Genomic DNA, 14,856 nt, shown 5'->3' on the forward strand with positions numbered 1-14,856 from the left:
AATCCTATTTATTGCAGGAATCCTGTTAAGTACTCGACAGCTATTGCTGAACAGTAAACTAGATAGCTGTAAGGATTAATTTTGAATTGTTTAAAAAACCTGTTTTTAATTGTTGACTTTGGAGTCACATTCCAGAGCAGAGCTGCACTGTCCAGAGGAAGCAGTTTTTTGTTCTTGGCTCCTCTGTGAACTTTTTTTTTTCAGATGATAATACTAATTTTTCTCTCCTTTCCTTTCTCTCCCCTTTGATGTCAGAGCAAATTCTGAAATGGATGTTACATGAATCGTTTTATGGGATGCACACAACTATGAACATTTTTTCTCAGTAAACTAGATAAAGATGGATGAATCTGCCTTGTTGGATCTTCTGGAGTGTCCTGTGTGTCTAGAGCGGCTTGATGCTTCTGCAAAAGTCTTACCTTGTCAGCACACATTTTGCAAACGTTGTTTGCTGGGGATCGTGGGTTCCCGAAATGAACTCAGATGCCCAGAGTGCAGGACTCTCGTTGGCTCCGGTGTTGAGGAGCTTCCCAGTAACATCCTGCTAGTCAGACTTCTGGATGGCATCAAGCAGAGGCCTTGGAAACCCGGCCCTGGTGGAGGCAGTGGGATGAACTGCACAAATGCATTGAGGGCCCAGAGCAGCGTTGTGGCAAATTGTAGCTCAAAAGATCTTCAGAGCTCCCAAGGTGGACAGCAGCCACGAGTGCAAGCCTGGAGCCCCCCGGTGAGGGTGAGTGAGTAGCTTGCAGGTGTAGTTTGGTGGATGAAGGTGGTGATGATCACATTTTTCTTTTTACTCTTTAGTGTGTCATTTTTCTCATTTAGCTCATTGCTAAAGAAGCTACATGTACTGGAACAGATAGTAAATTATGCCTCAGGATCTTTCTTTTTTCAAATGAGATGGGATATAAAAAGTAGTGAATGGAAATTAATAGTTTCTTGTTTTTAAAATTCTTTCCAGGTAATCTCTATTAGCTTGTAAGATAAATTTTTGAAAAAGAGCTTACAGTTATTCAATGAAATGTAAAACAGCATTTTTTGTGCCGTTTTAAAATGGAAGTTTGATGTGATTTTATCCTATTGGCAGAGTTGTGGACATATGTATTTATGTGTTATAAATATATGTGCCTAAATTATAAGTAGGAAATAAAGACTTTTTATGTTGCTTAGAGCCATTTTGTTGGTTTTATGAATGCACAGCACGGAATTTACTGGTTGGAGGAATTCTTAACAAATCATGGCCACAGGTAGCAGAGTTTTGTTGCTGTAGCAACGAAATGTCATTCAGGACTATGCTAAAAAACAGCACATGGCCTAGTCTTATGTTGGGTTTTACAGAGAGTAAAATGAAATGTGTCCATCAAAATGGTTTTCTTGGGATTGGGGTTTGGGCTGAAATAATTTTTAAGTGAAGGCCATGTTTGAACAGTAACCACAACTTAAATCTCCAAAAGCTGAGTATTGATTTTCTGAATAAATCATAATTATGTGTGGGTGATATCTCCTCAATGGAGGGTCTTTTCTCAGTTTTGTAAAAGTAAAAATAAACATGGAAGTCAGATAATTAAAACAGTTCCATTTTTGTTGAAAGAAACAATTTTGATAATAGGCCAAACTGGTAAAATCCATTTTTAAAGAATAATCTGGATAAGAACATTTTTTCAAATATTCCCAGTGAATATTCAAAATTGACTTCTTTGACTTACTCAGAAACTACCCATTGGGATACATTAGATAATATAAATTCACAGATGTTGATATCAGACAGATGCAACTGAGTGGTCTCCTTAAACCATTCCCTTCTTTTTCCAGTTCATCTTTTACAAATAAAAAGTATATACACACTGGATGTAAAGTATATAATGCTTTTCAGTCACTAGAAAACTGCATCACTATAAAAGCTTAGTCACTAGACTCTTAGATTTTTTTTGAGTCATGTTTAATTTTTTTAAATGACAGTGAGAACTTTGAGTTAGGTTTTCTTTCCACATGTGAAAATGTACTTTGGTGCCTTGATTAATGTATATGGACTGATGGATGTTTTAACTTCAGAACCAGTAATCAAGTTGATCATTTCTGGGACTTGTCTGCTCATCTTAGTGCTAAGAGGTTTTGTTTCCCTGTTATTTCGACCTCAGTAGGCATAGCTGTTGGCTGTGAGAGAAGTATCTTAATTGTTGATGCAGTTGCTTTACCTGTTGAGGAATGCACTGAATATTTGATCACTGATAAAAAGGAATTTAAGAAGAGGGCTTTAAAATTCTTTTTTTTCCCTAGCATAGAAATTGGATATGTAATACTGTTTTATTAATTCTCATTTATCTGGCTGCTAAGCTCCCCAAATTGAGCTTCCCTTAAGAAAAAAAATTCTTTTTTTAGATTTTTGATCATGTAAGTGTTGTTTTTCTGCTTTGTATGATTTTTCCTTATTTACGTCGTATCTTGTTAGCAAGAGGAAATTTATTTGCCTAGAAGTCTGACTGAACTTGAGGCCTGTGACTGGGATAAAATAACTGAAGTGGAGAAAACTGGAGAGAAGTCTGAAAACAACAACAGCCGAACAAACCCATTCAGTAGTCTAGGTTGATGCAAATGTTGCAATACTTACAATAAGAACAACTTTTCCTTTAATCTAAAATAATTTCTCATTAGCAGTTACTAGTACCTTTTGTTTTCATGTTTTCAGAACAACCAGGGCTATACATGTAGTCCAAGCACCTGAAAGGTGAATATATCCTTATCATAGAGGTACACACATGTTGTAATGTGCTCTTTTTAACACTTCCCTGAGAGAGTGAATGACCGTGATAAAATCTCAAACACACATCCTTTCCTTTAGATGCCCTGACACGACCAAGTCATGCAGTGAGCCTGTTTCCACATGTTGAGCTGAAAGTGATAACATGTGGAATGTTGCTTCAGTATATTAGTTATGTTCTGTGTTCCATTAGAATTGTGACCATGTGGCTTCTGCATGCATTTAGCCGAGATAGATGGAGTGTTATCAGCAGATTTGAACATTTCCAATGTGTGACACATCTTGTTCCCAGAATTTTAGTGTTTCTTGCCTAATATGAAGGAGAACATGAAAGAATGTTGGGTTGGAGTCAACTCTGAAAGAACTGAATCTGTCAGTTCTTTACCTCAAATACAGAACAAAGTCAAGCAGTGAAATGAGTCATAGGGAGAGGGTGACTGCAGATTTTGTTTCAATGGACTGAAAAATGTAATTGCAGAAGATAAATACCTTTTTAAGTGGTTCCTACAGAATTATGAAATAGAATAACAAAAGTTCTTTTTTCTACGTGTGGTTCCATTGATTTAAGATCTATTAATATCTGAGTATGTATCTATGTAGGGTAATAAGGCATTATTATTTAAGGATTGCACACTGCCTCTTCCTCAAAGTGAATTTATTCAGCAAAAATAGATCTCATGACCACTGATTTAGACTAATTTACCCTTCATCTATTCTTCCCTTTATTTAACGAATATTTATTAAGCACTGACTAGTTGCCAAGTAGTGTTCTAGCTCATTGATAAGATAATGATGGACGAAGAGGCAGATCCTACTTATGTCCTGCTTATGAACTTAGGAGTGTGTGGTCACTCTAGTGCGAGAGACAAACATGAGTCATGTAATACCGATGCAGGCATATATGCAATTACAGGTGGTAAGTACTGTGACCGAGATCTAGGAGAAAAGATAGGAGAGGGACCTGTGTTTAGGCTAGGATAGATGTGTGTGTGTGAGGTCTTCAAAAGCTTGCTTGAGGAAGAGGCATTTGAGCTGAGATCTTAAGGATGAATAGGTACTGAATAGGAGAAAGGGGTCTGGGTGGTACAAGGGGCAGAAAAGAAGAGCATTTCAAGGGCCCTAACCTATTCTGGAAGGGGGAACACTCTGGGAGGAACTGATGGAAGGTGAGTGTAAAAGGGACAAGGGTGACATAAGATGAGACCCCCAAGTGTGGAAATGTATAGGGCAGTGCATCAAGAGCCACTACAAGACTGGGGCACACATTACGGTCTATACAAGGGTCCAGATAGTAAGTGCTTCACATTTGGGAATGGGAAGAAAGAAACACTGGAACTGAGATGATCAGCAAGACTTTGGAACAGAAATGTGATTGGAGCTCAGAGTCAAAGGCTTGAGAGAAGGAAAGGAAAGACATGACTGCTAGATAAGGGGAACACATTCCATTCCACTTCAAATGCTGAGTTTGCTTGCATTTCTCCGTAGCCCACAGTCTCACCTCCTTTAATTCCTTTTCTCCACTGCCCACTATGGATGTGCTCCAGATGGTGAACCCTTCAAGTTGCCTCTCGTTCCACTGCCAATCTCTTCAGTCCTGGTTTCCCCATAGACCTGCCTTAGTCCAGCCCTTCTGTCCTCTGCTAAGGTGGAGTAAACTTTGAGAGGTTGTATAATACTGCCACCTGTTCCCCCCAACTGCCCAGATCACCTGGCACCCAATTTCATAAACTAGACAGACAGGTTGTAAGAAAATTGAGAATTATGTGACAAAATACCAGAGAGTGAGGTTTTAGGCAAAGGTAGAAGATGTTAGGAGGGGAGAACTACTGCTACTACTTTCTTATCTCTAACAAGTGGGATTTTCAGTAACTAAAGTCTGGAGAGGGTGCTTTATTGAACTTAGCCATATGTGAGGTATTACTGAAAGCAAATGCAGAAGAATGAGGATCGAAGGAAGGGTGGAGGAAAAAGACAAGACAGTAGAGTTGTTCCAGATGGAAAGCTACTACTAGCTAGGATTCACCATGCACCATCTTCAACATCCAGTCCATGAAAAAGTACCTGTGGAGAGCCTCTTAGAGGCTCAGCTCTTTGCTCTTATCTGTGCCAGGACAAAGGTGTCATTAATGCATATTTCTGTTCAAATAGAGCTTATGTCTTGGGGAGGTAAAACGCACAAGAAACAACAAATATGGAACCATATAGTGAGAGAACTATATACTATGGGATAAGACAGAGAATAAGACTAATGAGGCTCTTGCTGATTGGTCAAAGGGAAGAGTGAGTGTGGCTTCAAGTGGTCAGGGACATTGCAGGACACACTTCCCTGTTGTGGAAGGTTCAGTACAAACACTGGCTGTCAAAGGAATTGACATCTCTGCAAAGTTGGGGATGAGGACCTAAAGAGGGCATTTGATAGAGAGGTTTGGGTGCGGGAGACATTTTGATGTTTTAGAATGGCTGAATCAAAATAGAAAAAGATGTGTTTTTTATTGGTTTGTTTTGTGCCTGTGTCTGTGTGTATATGTTGGGCAAACATTGTGTGTTGCACATGTTCTTGACCTGTCATTTATTTGACTTTTCATCCCTGACCCCTGCTCTGTTCCTCTTGTCTACCCCATCGCTGACTCTTAGTTTATTTCCAAGTTAGACTCCACGGTGAGGTTCAGGGCTGAGATCTACAACGGGACAGAAGGAAGGGATAGGGAAGGGAGTCTGTGGTGAACACTAATTGGTAAGGAACGAAAAAGGAATGCTTTAATGATTCTTTTTTATATCACAGAAAAGTGTCATGTAATTATCGCATGTAATTTTCATGACAACATTCTGTGGTTAAGTATTTCATTACTTTAAAAATGAAAACAAATGTTAATTTCAAAATCAGTACCTAAAAACGTTCTGATTGTAAGAAAACAACAGTATAGAAGGATATGGTATCAAGTGTGTGTATCTTTCCAGATCTTTTCATATATATTTACATGCATATGTAAAGGTATATAATGTTGTTGTTTTTTACATAAATAGAATTTCATACTCTACATTTTTGATGACTTGCTGTTTCATTTAATATACCACAGAAAAAGTGCCATGTCTGAGCAGATCTGCCTCTTTAAAAAACACAGAAAGGTGCATATATTGTTAAGTGTACAACTCATTGGATTAAGCTTCATTCTTTTTTTAATGACTGTTTAGTGCTCTTTTTCTTCCTCTCTTAAAAATTAAAGGTAATATATGCTCATGGTAAGAAATTTAATGGTAGAAAAGTATGTAACGGAGAAAATACACACCTGTACACCTCTCTATTCCTAATCCCCAAGAGAACTGTGAAAAGGTGTTTTGTGTTTTCTTCCAGGAAAAAAAAAATAGAAATGAGGACATATCATACATGATATTCTGCAATTTGAGTTTTTCTATTTAAACAGTATATCTTAGATAACTTTCCATATCTGCCTACGTTGATCTACAAGAAGGCATTATTTACTGTAATACATTGTGGGAAGATTTACTACTTTCCCCCACTCCATTCAGGCACTCAATCAGTTTATTAATCCATTCTCTCTCCAGCCTGTTGCCTAACATTGTGTATTAGGGTTCTCCAGAGAAACAGAATAGAAACAGGATATATATGTATGTAAATTTTATGAGCTTTATTGTAGGAATTGGCTCACCTGACTGTGGGGTTTGGCAAATCTGAATTCTGTAGGGCAGGCTGCAGCCTGGGAATGCCGATGATGGTTTCCATGAATTCCCCAGGAGAAGCTGGCTGACTGAACTTGAGGTAGAAATCCTTCTTGGTGACTGCTGAAGTCATGAGGGCTCCCTTCAGGACCCTCGGTTAATTGCTTATGGGGATTCCTCTCATTGCTGAGGGCAGTCTCCTTTGTTGATTGTAGATGTAGTCGCTGGACTAATGATTTAAATCCACAAAGCACCCTCACATTAACAGTCGGGCCAGTGCTTGCTTGACCAAACAAACAACTGGACCCCATAGCCTGGCCAAGTTAACACATGAACTTAACCATCACGCATGGCTTAAGCAAACCCGAGACAATATGTGAAAAACCCTTTTTATTTTTAAGGTTACAAGGCAAATAACTCTGTAAACCACTTTGTAGAAGGAGGATGCTTCATAGGTACCTATAATAGGATGCCTTTTCGCTAGCCACGTAGTGTAGCGAGGTACTGTGTACTTGTGATGGAAATATTGCACAATGGAGAAAGCTTGGCCAGTAGGATTCTCTTACTGTGCAACTTAGACCCTCTCCCAAAGGTTTTATTAGAAAGAGTATGTATAGCTACCCTTCCTTTTTTTTTTTTAATTTTTATTTATTTCAGAGACTTCTGAAAGTGGTAACCTTAAAAAGAAAAATTCTGAGCCCCTAACCATCCTTTCTGTGGCCTGCAGTCTTCTGCAGTGCATGTTCCTGCCAGTGCCTAATTGAGAGGGTGGCAGCAGCGGCTCCATAATGGTGACATATGGATAGCTGTACACAAAGCCATTTTAAAGATCAATGTGTGAGCAGCTCTTTAGGGGTAGCTGGGAAGGGAGTGGAGGTGCCATTTCAGATTGCTCAAAGCAGCAGTTGAGTAGTAGATTACATTGTGAAATGCGGGAAAAAGTGAGCAGTCAGAGGATGTGCAAATGAATTTTTAAGCTACATTAAATATGGTGCAGAAAGGCAAGGACTGTCAAGTTTGAACATTTTTGTTTTAGCTTAAAAATTCCTTCTAATATTTTTGTGAGAAAGAATTCCTTTGAAATGCTACATTTTCACTGTTTATAATTCAGCAGTGAATGAAGGAGAGTGACTTTTCTTTAAAATGTAGTGAGTGGTACTAAGCAATGAAGAATTACACAGAAGTGAAATTAAATAGTTTGCTGGAGGGAAGTGGACTTGGCCCAATGGCTAGGGCGTCCATCTACCACATGGGAGGTCCGCGGTTCAAACCCCGGGCCTCCTTGACCCGTGTGGAACTGGCCCATGTGCAGTGCTGATGTGCGCAAGGAGTGCCTCGCCACGCAGGGGTGTCCCCGCGGACGGGAGCCCCACACGTAAGGAGTGCGCCCCGTAAGGAGAGCTGCTCAGCGCAAAAGAAAGTGCAGCCTGCCCAGGAATGGCGCTGTACACACGGAGAGCTGACACATCAAGATGACACAACAAAAAGAAACACAGATTCCTGGTGCTGCTGATAAGGATAGGAGCAGTCACAGCAGAACACACAGCAAATGGACACAGAGAGCAGACAACTGGAGGGGGAGGGCGGAGAGAAACAAACAAAAAATAAATCTTTAAAAAAAAAAGTTTGCTGGAGGATGATCCATTTCCAGTTTTTAGTATATCTGAGACCCCCACCCCTAAATAGAGTAAGAATAGAATAAGAGTGTCAATGTGGGTAGTAAACAGCCACAGTATTTGTATGAGGTTCCTGGTATGTTTGATTGGTAATGTTTGAACTTGAGCTTAGCTATGTTATAAGGCTATTTAATTCCTATAGAGCTAAAAACATTCTTAAATTTCGAACTATCTAACTAGGTTTTACATCTCCTTAAAGAATGGTAAATGGTTTCTAAAACATTAGAACACATAGATTGAACAGCAATATATGAAATAAAATTAAATTTCACACCTTAAATTTTCATACGCTCAGCTTATTTAAAGTGACATTTAGTTAGGAAATCTCTTGGTTTTCTCCATTATTAAACTTGCCTTAATATTGGGTAGTCTTTGATTAATTATTTCCAGCATTCCTGTTTCTGCTTTTTTCCTTCCATGATTGAGCACAGTTGAAGAGTTTAAGTCTCTGAGGCCAAGTATTTTTGCCATTTTTGGTGAAACCACTTATTTTCTGTCTTAATTGTATTTGTATTAGCACTTTCATTTTTCTGTCTTCTCATTTTTTTAAAACAAATCCAAAATACTAGAAGATCCTAAAAGTGCTAACATTGCTGTGTAAAGACAGTGATGTAGAGGAAACTGAAGTGTTGCTTGGAAAAGGTGCCATCATGCGACATCTTGAAATGTTTATGTATCTGCTGTTCAAAGAAAGCCCAAAATCTGGCATCAGAAGTACGGGGGCTCAAGGTATGAGGTGTGAAAATGTATGATGTGTGAAAGTTGAGATCACCTTTATGATGAAAATAATGGTGGAGTCCTGGTTTCTACCCCTGTCCTTTTGATTTTTGCAAGTGACTTCCAAAGGCCTTAGTTTCCCTTTTTTTTTTTTTTAAAAAAAAAAGGAAAAGGAAAACAAGGATTTCTTGATATCTAAGTTCCTTTCTAGCCCTGAAATTTTAAAAATAATTACCCTTGTAGAGGCCAGCTCTGATATTGAACATTTAGACCTTTTTTCTCTCCAGTGCCTGGGTATCATCTTGGTATGATGAGATGGATGTCCCTCTTACAAGTCACCCATGGGCACCAGTAGCCCATCTGCCTCTAGTGTCCTCTTAGTAGCGCACACTGTGCTTGCTGTGGACCCCCTAGAAATGTTAGATAATTGGTGTGTTTCGGAGTGTGGTTGAGCAGGAGCTGAAAAGCAAGTGCCGTGTGGGTAGCCTGGTTTAGGATCAAGCTTCTTTTTAGGGAGATTGTTTTGTTTGATAAGCCTACTCTGCCTAAAAAATTATCTCCCTTTTAGGTGCAGTAACCATGTAATTTATCCTACACCGGGACATTTTTGAGAGTGAAAAGGGACACTGTTGGCTATTTTGCAGGGTCACAAGAGTAGACTGGGAGTGTCTGGGGCAAATAGGGCCATGGGGTCGCCCTAGCGGAGGACAGAGTGAATGAGCCCAGAGTATAAGAAGAAGGCTTCAGCAAGGGTGAAGGAGATGCCAAAGAATACAGAATCCCTTTCAAACATTTTCAGGGGAAATGCAGGAGAGTTGATTTCTTAATCTGAATGCTGCCTTTTGCTTGCTCTGTGGTTTCTGCTGGAGAGAAAATGCGACGTAGTAGGAAAGGTGGGGATTTAGCAGACTTGCCTCTACCACTTACCTCTGTGTTGCTGGACAAGTTACTTCTTTAGCCTAATTTCTTCATTTGTAAAATGGTGATGATCTGCATTCCAGGGTTGTGAGGATTACAGGAGATAAGGATAAGGAATCGGAGGCGCCCGCGACTAGTAGGTGCTCATAAATGTTAGTGCCTTCTTTTATTCCCGTATCTTAGTTATACTGTGAAATAAACTCTGTGTTTGTGTAGTAATTTAAACAACATTTATAATGTCACTGCCATAGAACATTTTTTTTTTTCTCTTCTAAAGAGCCAACTTAAACTTTTGGAACATATGCTTGTCATAATTTAGTGACTGTGCAGATGGCCCAACTGTGGGTGTTGTCCCCTAGTTCTGCCACTGACTAGGACTTTGGCACTGGTTGAATCTGCGTCTCTGGGCCTTATCTTAAAAGGAGCAACACCTCTCTCATCTCTTCCTGTTCTCAAGTCCTATGACGGGAGACCTGGTCAGTGGAATTCATTAAAGATTAGACATCTGTGACTGGGGAAATCATTAGTTCACATACTTTAAAATGCATACCTTTTGATGTAGTTCTTTTGCATAGGTTTGAAGACTTAGATCCTCTTTGATTTTTGTGGAGAAACTAGATGTGCTTTTCTAGTGCGTTCCTAATTTTTAAAAATTAATGTCACTAAAGATAATTGTATCCTTGAATAGGTTTTTTAAATGCCTCTATTGGATATAGAATTTTTAAAAATTTCTTCGGGCTTGACTTTGTTTATCCTTCCGCCCCTATCTCCAGTGGTGTAAAGACAAAGCTGCTTAGATAGGTATTAATTTTCTGCACAGTTGAGCACAACTGAAGAGTTTAAGTCTATGAGGCCAAGTTATGTTTGCCGTTTTTGGTGGACCCACTTATTTTCTGTCTTAATTGTATTGGTATTAGCACTTTCATTTTTCTGTCTTCTACTCATTTTTATGGAACAAATCCAGCATACTAGAGGATTCTAAAAGCACTAACATTGCTGTACAAAGACGGTGATATCAATCAGTAAAGGAAACTGAAATGTTGCTTGGAAAAGGTACCATCATATGACATCTTGAAATGTTTATGTATCTGCTGTTTAAAGAAAGCCCAAATCAGGCATCAGAAGTAGGGGGGCTCAAGGTATGAGGTGTGAAAATATATGATGTGTGAAAGTTGAGATCACCTTTATGGTGAAAACATTGGTGGAGTCCTGGTTTCTACTCCTGTCCTTTTGATTTTAGGCAAGTGACATCTATTCCACAGGCCATAGGTTCCTTTTTAAAAAACAAGGATTACCTGATATCTAAGTTCCTTTCTAGCCCTGAAATTTTAAAAAGAATTACTCTTGCAGGGGAGCAGATGTGGATCAAGCAGTTGAGCACCCACCTCCCACAGGGAGGTCCCGGGTTTTGTTCCCAGAGCTTCCTGAGGAAACACAAACAACAAGCAAAACAAACAATAAAACCAACTCAGAAGCTGATGTGGCTAAGTGGTTGAGCACCAGCTTCCTACAGGCAAGGTCCTGGATTCGACCCCTGGGTGCCTGGTACCTCAGAAAAAAAAAAAAAAAAAAAAAGACGTAAAAGGCATTTCAAAAGCTTATTGGTATGGGACTGTGTAACATAGTGAAATGTCATGTAAAATACAAATTTGGATAATATGTATATATATATATAAAACTTTTTACAAAATACAAATAAACTAGAGAGAAAGACAAAAGAGCAGCTATGTACGGCAGGGGAAGCAGAGATTGAGAGCTGCTGAGTTTTGTTTGGTTGACCTTTGTTTTTTAGTATTATTGTTATTATTGGAATAATGAAAATGCTCTAAAAATGATTAGAGTGATGAATGCACAACTATGTGATTATACCAGATACCATTGATTATTGTTCACTTTGGATGGATTTATGCTTTATTAATATGTATCAATAAAATTGATTTGTAAAAATGTAAAAAAAGTAAATTCTTTTCACCGAATTTCATGTATCTGAATTTACATTGATTTATTAAAAAAAGGAAAATCCTGCTGGTGACTTATTCCAGTGTCTCGCAGTCTTCATAGTCAGGAAGTTGTTTTTTGTATCAAATATGCATCCCTGCCCTTACAGTTTACTTGCATTCCTCCTGTCCTTTCCTCAGGGGAGAAGAGTTCCCTTGTTTTCTCTCCTTCATAACCTTGCAGGCTGCCATGCAGACCCGATCTCCTCCCCTGTCATCTTTTATCTGGACTAAATAACCACATTTCCCTTATATGGCCTCTTAGGACCTAATTCTAACGTTTTCGTCACTGTAGTTCCTGTCCTTTGGATGCTCTCCAGTTTTGGCTCATCTTGCTTAGGTTCAGGTCCAGAATAGCCCTTAGCCTGAAGTTCTGAACAGGGCTCTGTGTTGTGGAAGGGCTGTCACGTGAGGCCCTAAGCACGCTGCAGTTTGTATGTCCTGTCTTTACATTGCCTTTTAAAATAGCTCCCTGCATTGCTGGTTCATGCTTTCCCTAGATCCTCAGGTTTTGTTTTCTTTCTTTTTACCTATATATAATCCCCCCCATCTCTTATTTGATTGGCTAGCTTTCGCTGCCTTCCCAATTGAACTGCTTCCTGGTTTTGCTTTAATTCTTAGGTTAGTGTTAGCAATTTGCACCTATCAGTGGGAATTGAAAAATGTCCATCCAAAATGTTATTTAATAAATATTTGTAGTTATATGAATGCTTGATCTTAAATACAAAAATAACTTTTTCATTACATTGCTTTTGAGTGTCTCCTGCCCGATACTTGGCATGTAATTAATTGTTCTCTAATTGTGTTTTAGCTTTCTCTCCTGACCAAATTATAAGTAACTTGAGAGCCGGAACCCTGTATATGTGTGTGTGTGTGTGTTTGACCTCTTTTCTGTTCTTTGCTGTGGAAAAAATTAGTAGGTGTTCAGTTCAGTAAATACTTAACTGGTGGGGCTGATATACTGACAACTCACATTTCAGAATCCCAAGATCATTTTGAACACATTCATATCTTCTTTAGTGAGAATACCTAACCACACATATAGTTTTAGTGAATTTAATCACATTCATTTTTCATTATTTAGGTCGGCAATGAAAGTATTACCCAAAGGCTGCGTAAACCAAGAAACTTGACTGTAATTGGATCCTGAATAATAGTACCCTTGAGGGTGACCCTTGAAACAATTTGTGTTATACCCACCGTGGTGATCGAGAAATGATATTTTCTTAGTTTATTAGAAAGAATGTTCTGTTGAAGTGAATCATAAGCCTTATAAAGTCGAAATATGTGTTATCTCCTACCCCCCAGGCACAGCATTTTGACAGAGAGGAAAATGAAATAAATCCAATAGGAATTACCCATCCCGTCAACATGCTGATTTTTACCTTGTGATTTCTCTGCTTGTAAATCTAGTTTTGGAATGAAAAGTTTCCATGTAATGAAGGCCTGTGTGTTGATGCAGATCATCTGTACACTAAGCACCTGTGGTAGGGAATCCTGTTGACGGTAGGAAGCACAGGTAATGATGTGGTTAGCGATAGACCTCTAGATTCTAAATCCCCCGAGAGGCAACGAGCTCATTCAAAATTAAATTAGAATTCCTGAGCTCCGAACGGAAAGGAGGAAGAAAAGGGCAGTTAGAAGAGTAATTTAGTCCTAAGGGATGCTTTTCAATTCTCAAATTGTAAGCCAGCCAGCTATGACATGAAGCATGGCAAGGCCTCACAGCCCCTCTAGTTCAGATAGCCACAAGGGTGATGCTTTGTGATTGCTAACGTATCAAATATTTAACTGCATCCATGGAAATACCTTGAGTTATTATTACTTCTCAGGAGGCTAAGCGATCTGATACCTACAAGTAAGTAACACTAGATCTGCCTGACTTTTCAGTATAGATTACTGAGAGTGGTGGGACTCAGGGGGTGACATGTTAGAATGGCTTGGTAACTTTAGAAATGTGTCATGCTGTGGTTTCTAGGTATACTATGAATGGAGAGCTTTCTGTGGAAGGAGTGGGACTGCATTGTGAATATTTATGTAAAAATTTGCATATGTTGTTATGTTTATTTAATTTTCTTCTTTGACATCCCAGCTTTCTTTTTTTTCCCTGAGAGGCAAATTTATTTTTCACATTAAAACCTGACATGTGAATTTCTCAGTCCCCTCTTGTAGCTTTTTTTTTTTTTTTTTTTTGCCTTCTTCCAATTTAATAGTATCAGGTCTGTATCTGGGGAATGGGTACTCATCATTAACAATTATGATGTGTTGTTTTTGTTTATCTGCAGCCATGCTAGAAACATGCTAGAAACAATCCTCCCATCTCTCCTATAGCTGTGGGTTGTTGACCAGTTTGGGATTTATTTAACATGCTTGTGTTTAGTGATATATGTTGAAATTCAGGGAAAATATGAAAAAAAAAAAAAAAAAGCTTGTTTTTTGTTCCTGAATGAGTCAATCAGTCCATCAGCACATATTTATTCTTTTTGCCTGGACTGAAAAGTCACCATGTCTTTGCATTGTTACCAGACATGCTCATCTAGTAGGCTAAAGAACAGAATAGGTCAGTTAAAGATAGACTGAGCAAAAGTTGATTTACATTTTGATATTTAAAATAAATTTTTTCTAGTCAATTAAATGTTATCTGAGAAGTATGCTGAGTTACTAATTATTGGCACCCATGTACTGGGTAATATTAATAAGATGTGCAAAGTTGAGAGTAATTAGATCACAGCTACTTATCAATAGCTTAGGATAAAAGTAGAAGGGATTTTAGTTTAAATGGCCCTGAAGTCATGTTGAGTTGATCCTATGAAATGTGTTTCTGACACAAGAAGGTAAAGTATTGAGTACTTTTCCCTGGGAAAAAATCTGTGTCAGGATGTCTTGTTATCTTGAAAGAGTAAAGTAATATTTTAGCAACTCTGTGTTCTGTTTGTTGCATCTGAGTTAGCCATGAATGAATTCATTTTGTTTTCAAAGAACTGGTTTGGCATGGATAACAGTGTTGAAAAGGAGGCTATGATAAATTTCATCAGTTGGACAACCCAACGTGCCCTAAAATGTGAAAATGCAGGTCTTTCATGTCCTGAGTTTAGCCTGAACCATGGGC

The 14,856-nt window shown here is 38.6% G+C and overlaps 1 protein-coding gene across 1 annotated transcript in view; it reads left to right on the forward strand.

Moving 5' to 3' along the window:
- Positions 1-14,856, forward strand: part of SH3RF1 (SH3 domain containing ring finger 1) — a 177,420-nt gene that overhangs the window by 1,489 nt on the left and 161,075 nt on the right. The window contains exon 2 of the mRNA XM_004475390.5: positions 256-733. Coding sequence (XP_004475447.1) covers positions 341-733 — 393 coding nt within the window. The 5' untranslated portion in view covers positions 256-340. The remainder of the gene's footprint in view (positions 1-255; positions 734-14,856) is intronic.

This window comes from Dasypus novemcinctus, chromosome 1 (assembly GCF_030445035.2).
Source record: "Dasypus novemcinctus isolate mDasNov1 chromosome 1, mDasNov1.1.hap2, whole genome shotgun sequence".
NCBI lineage: Eukaryota > Metazoa > Chordata > Mammalia > Cingulata > Dasypodidae > Dasypus > Dasypus novemcinctus.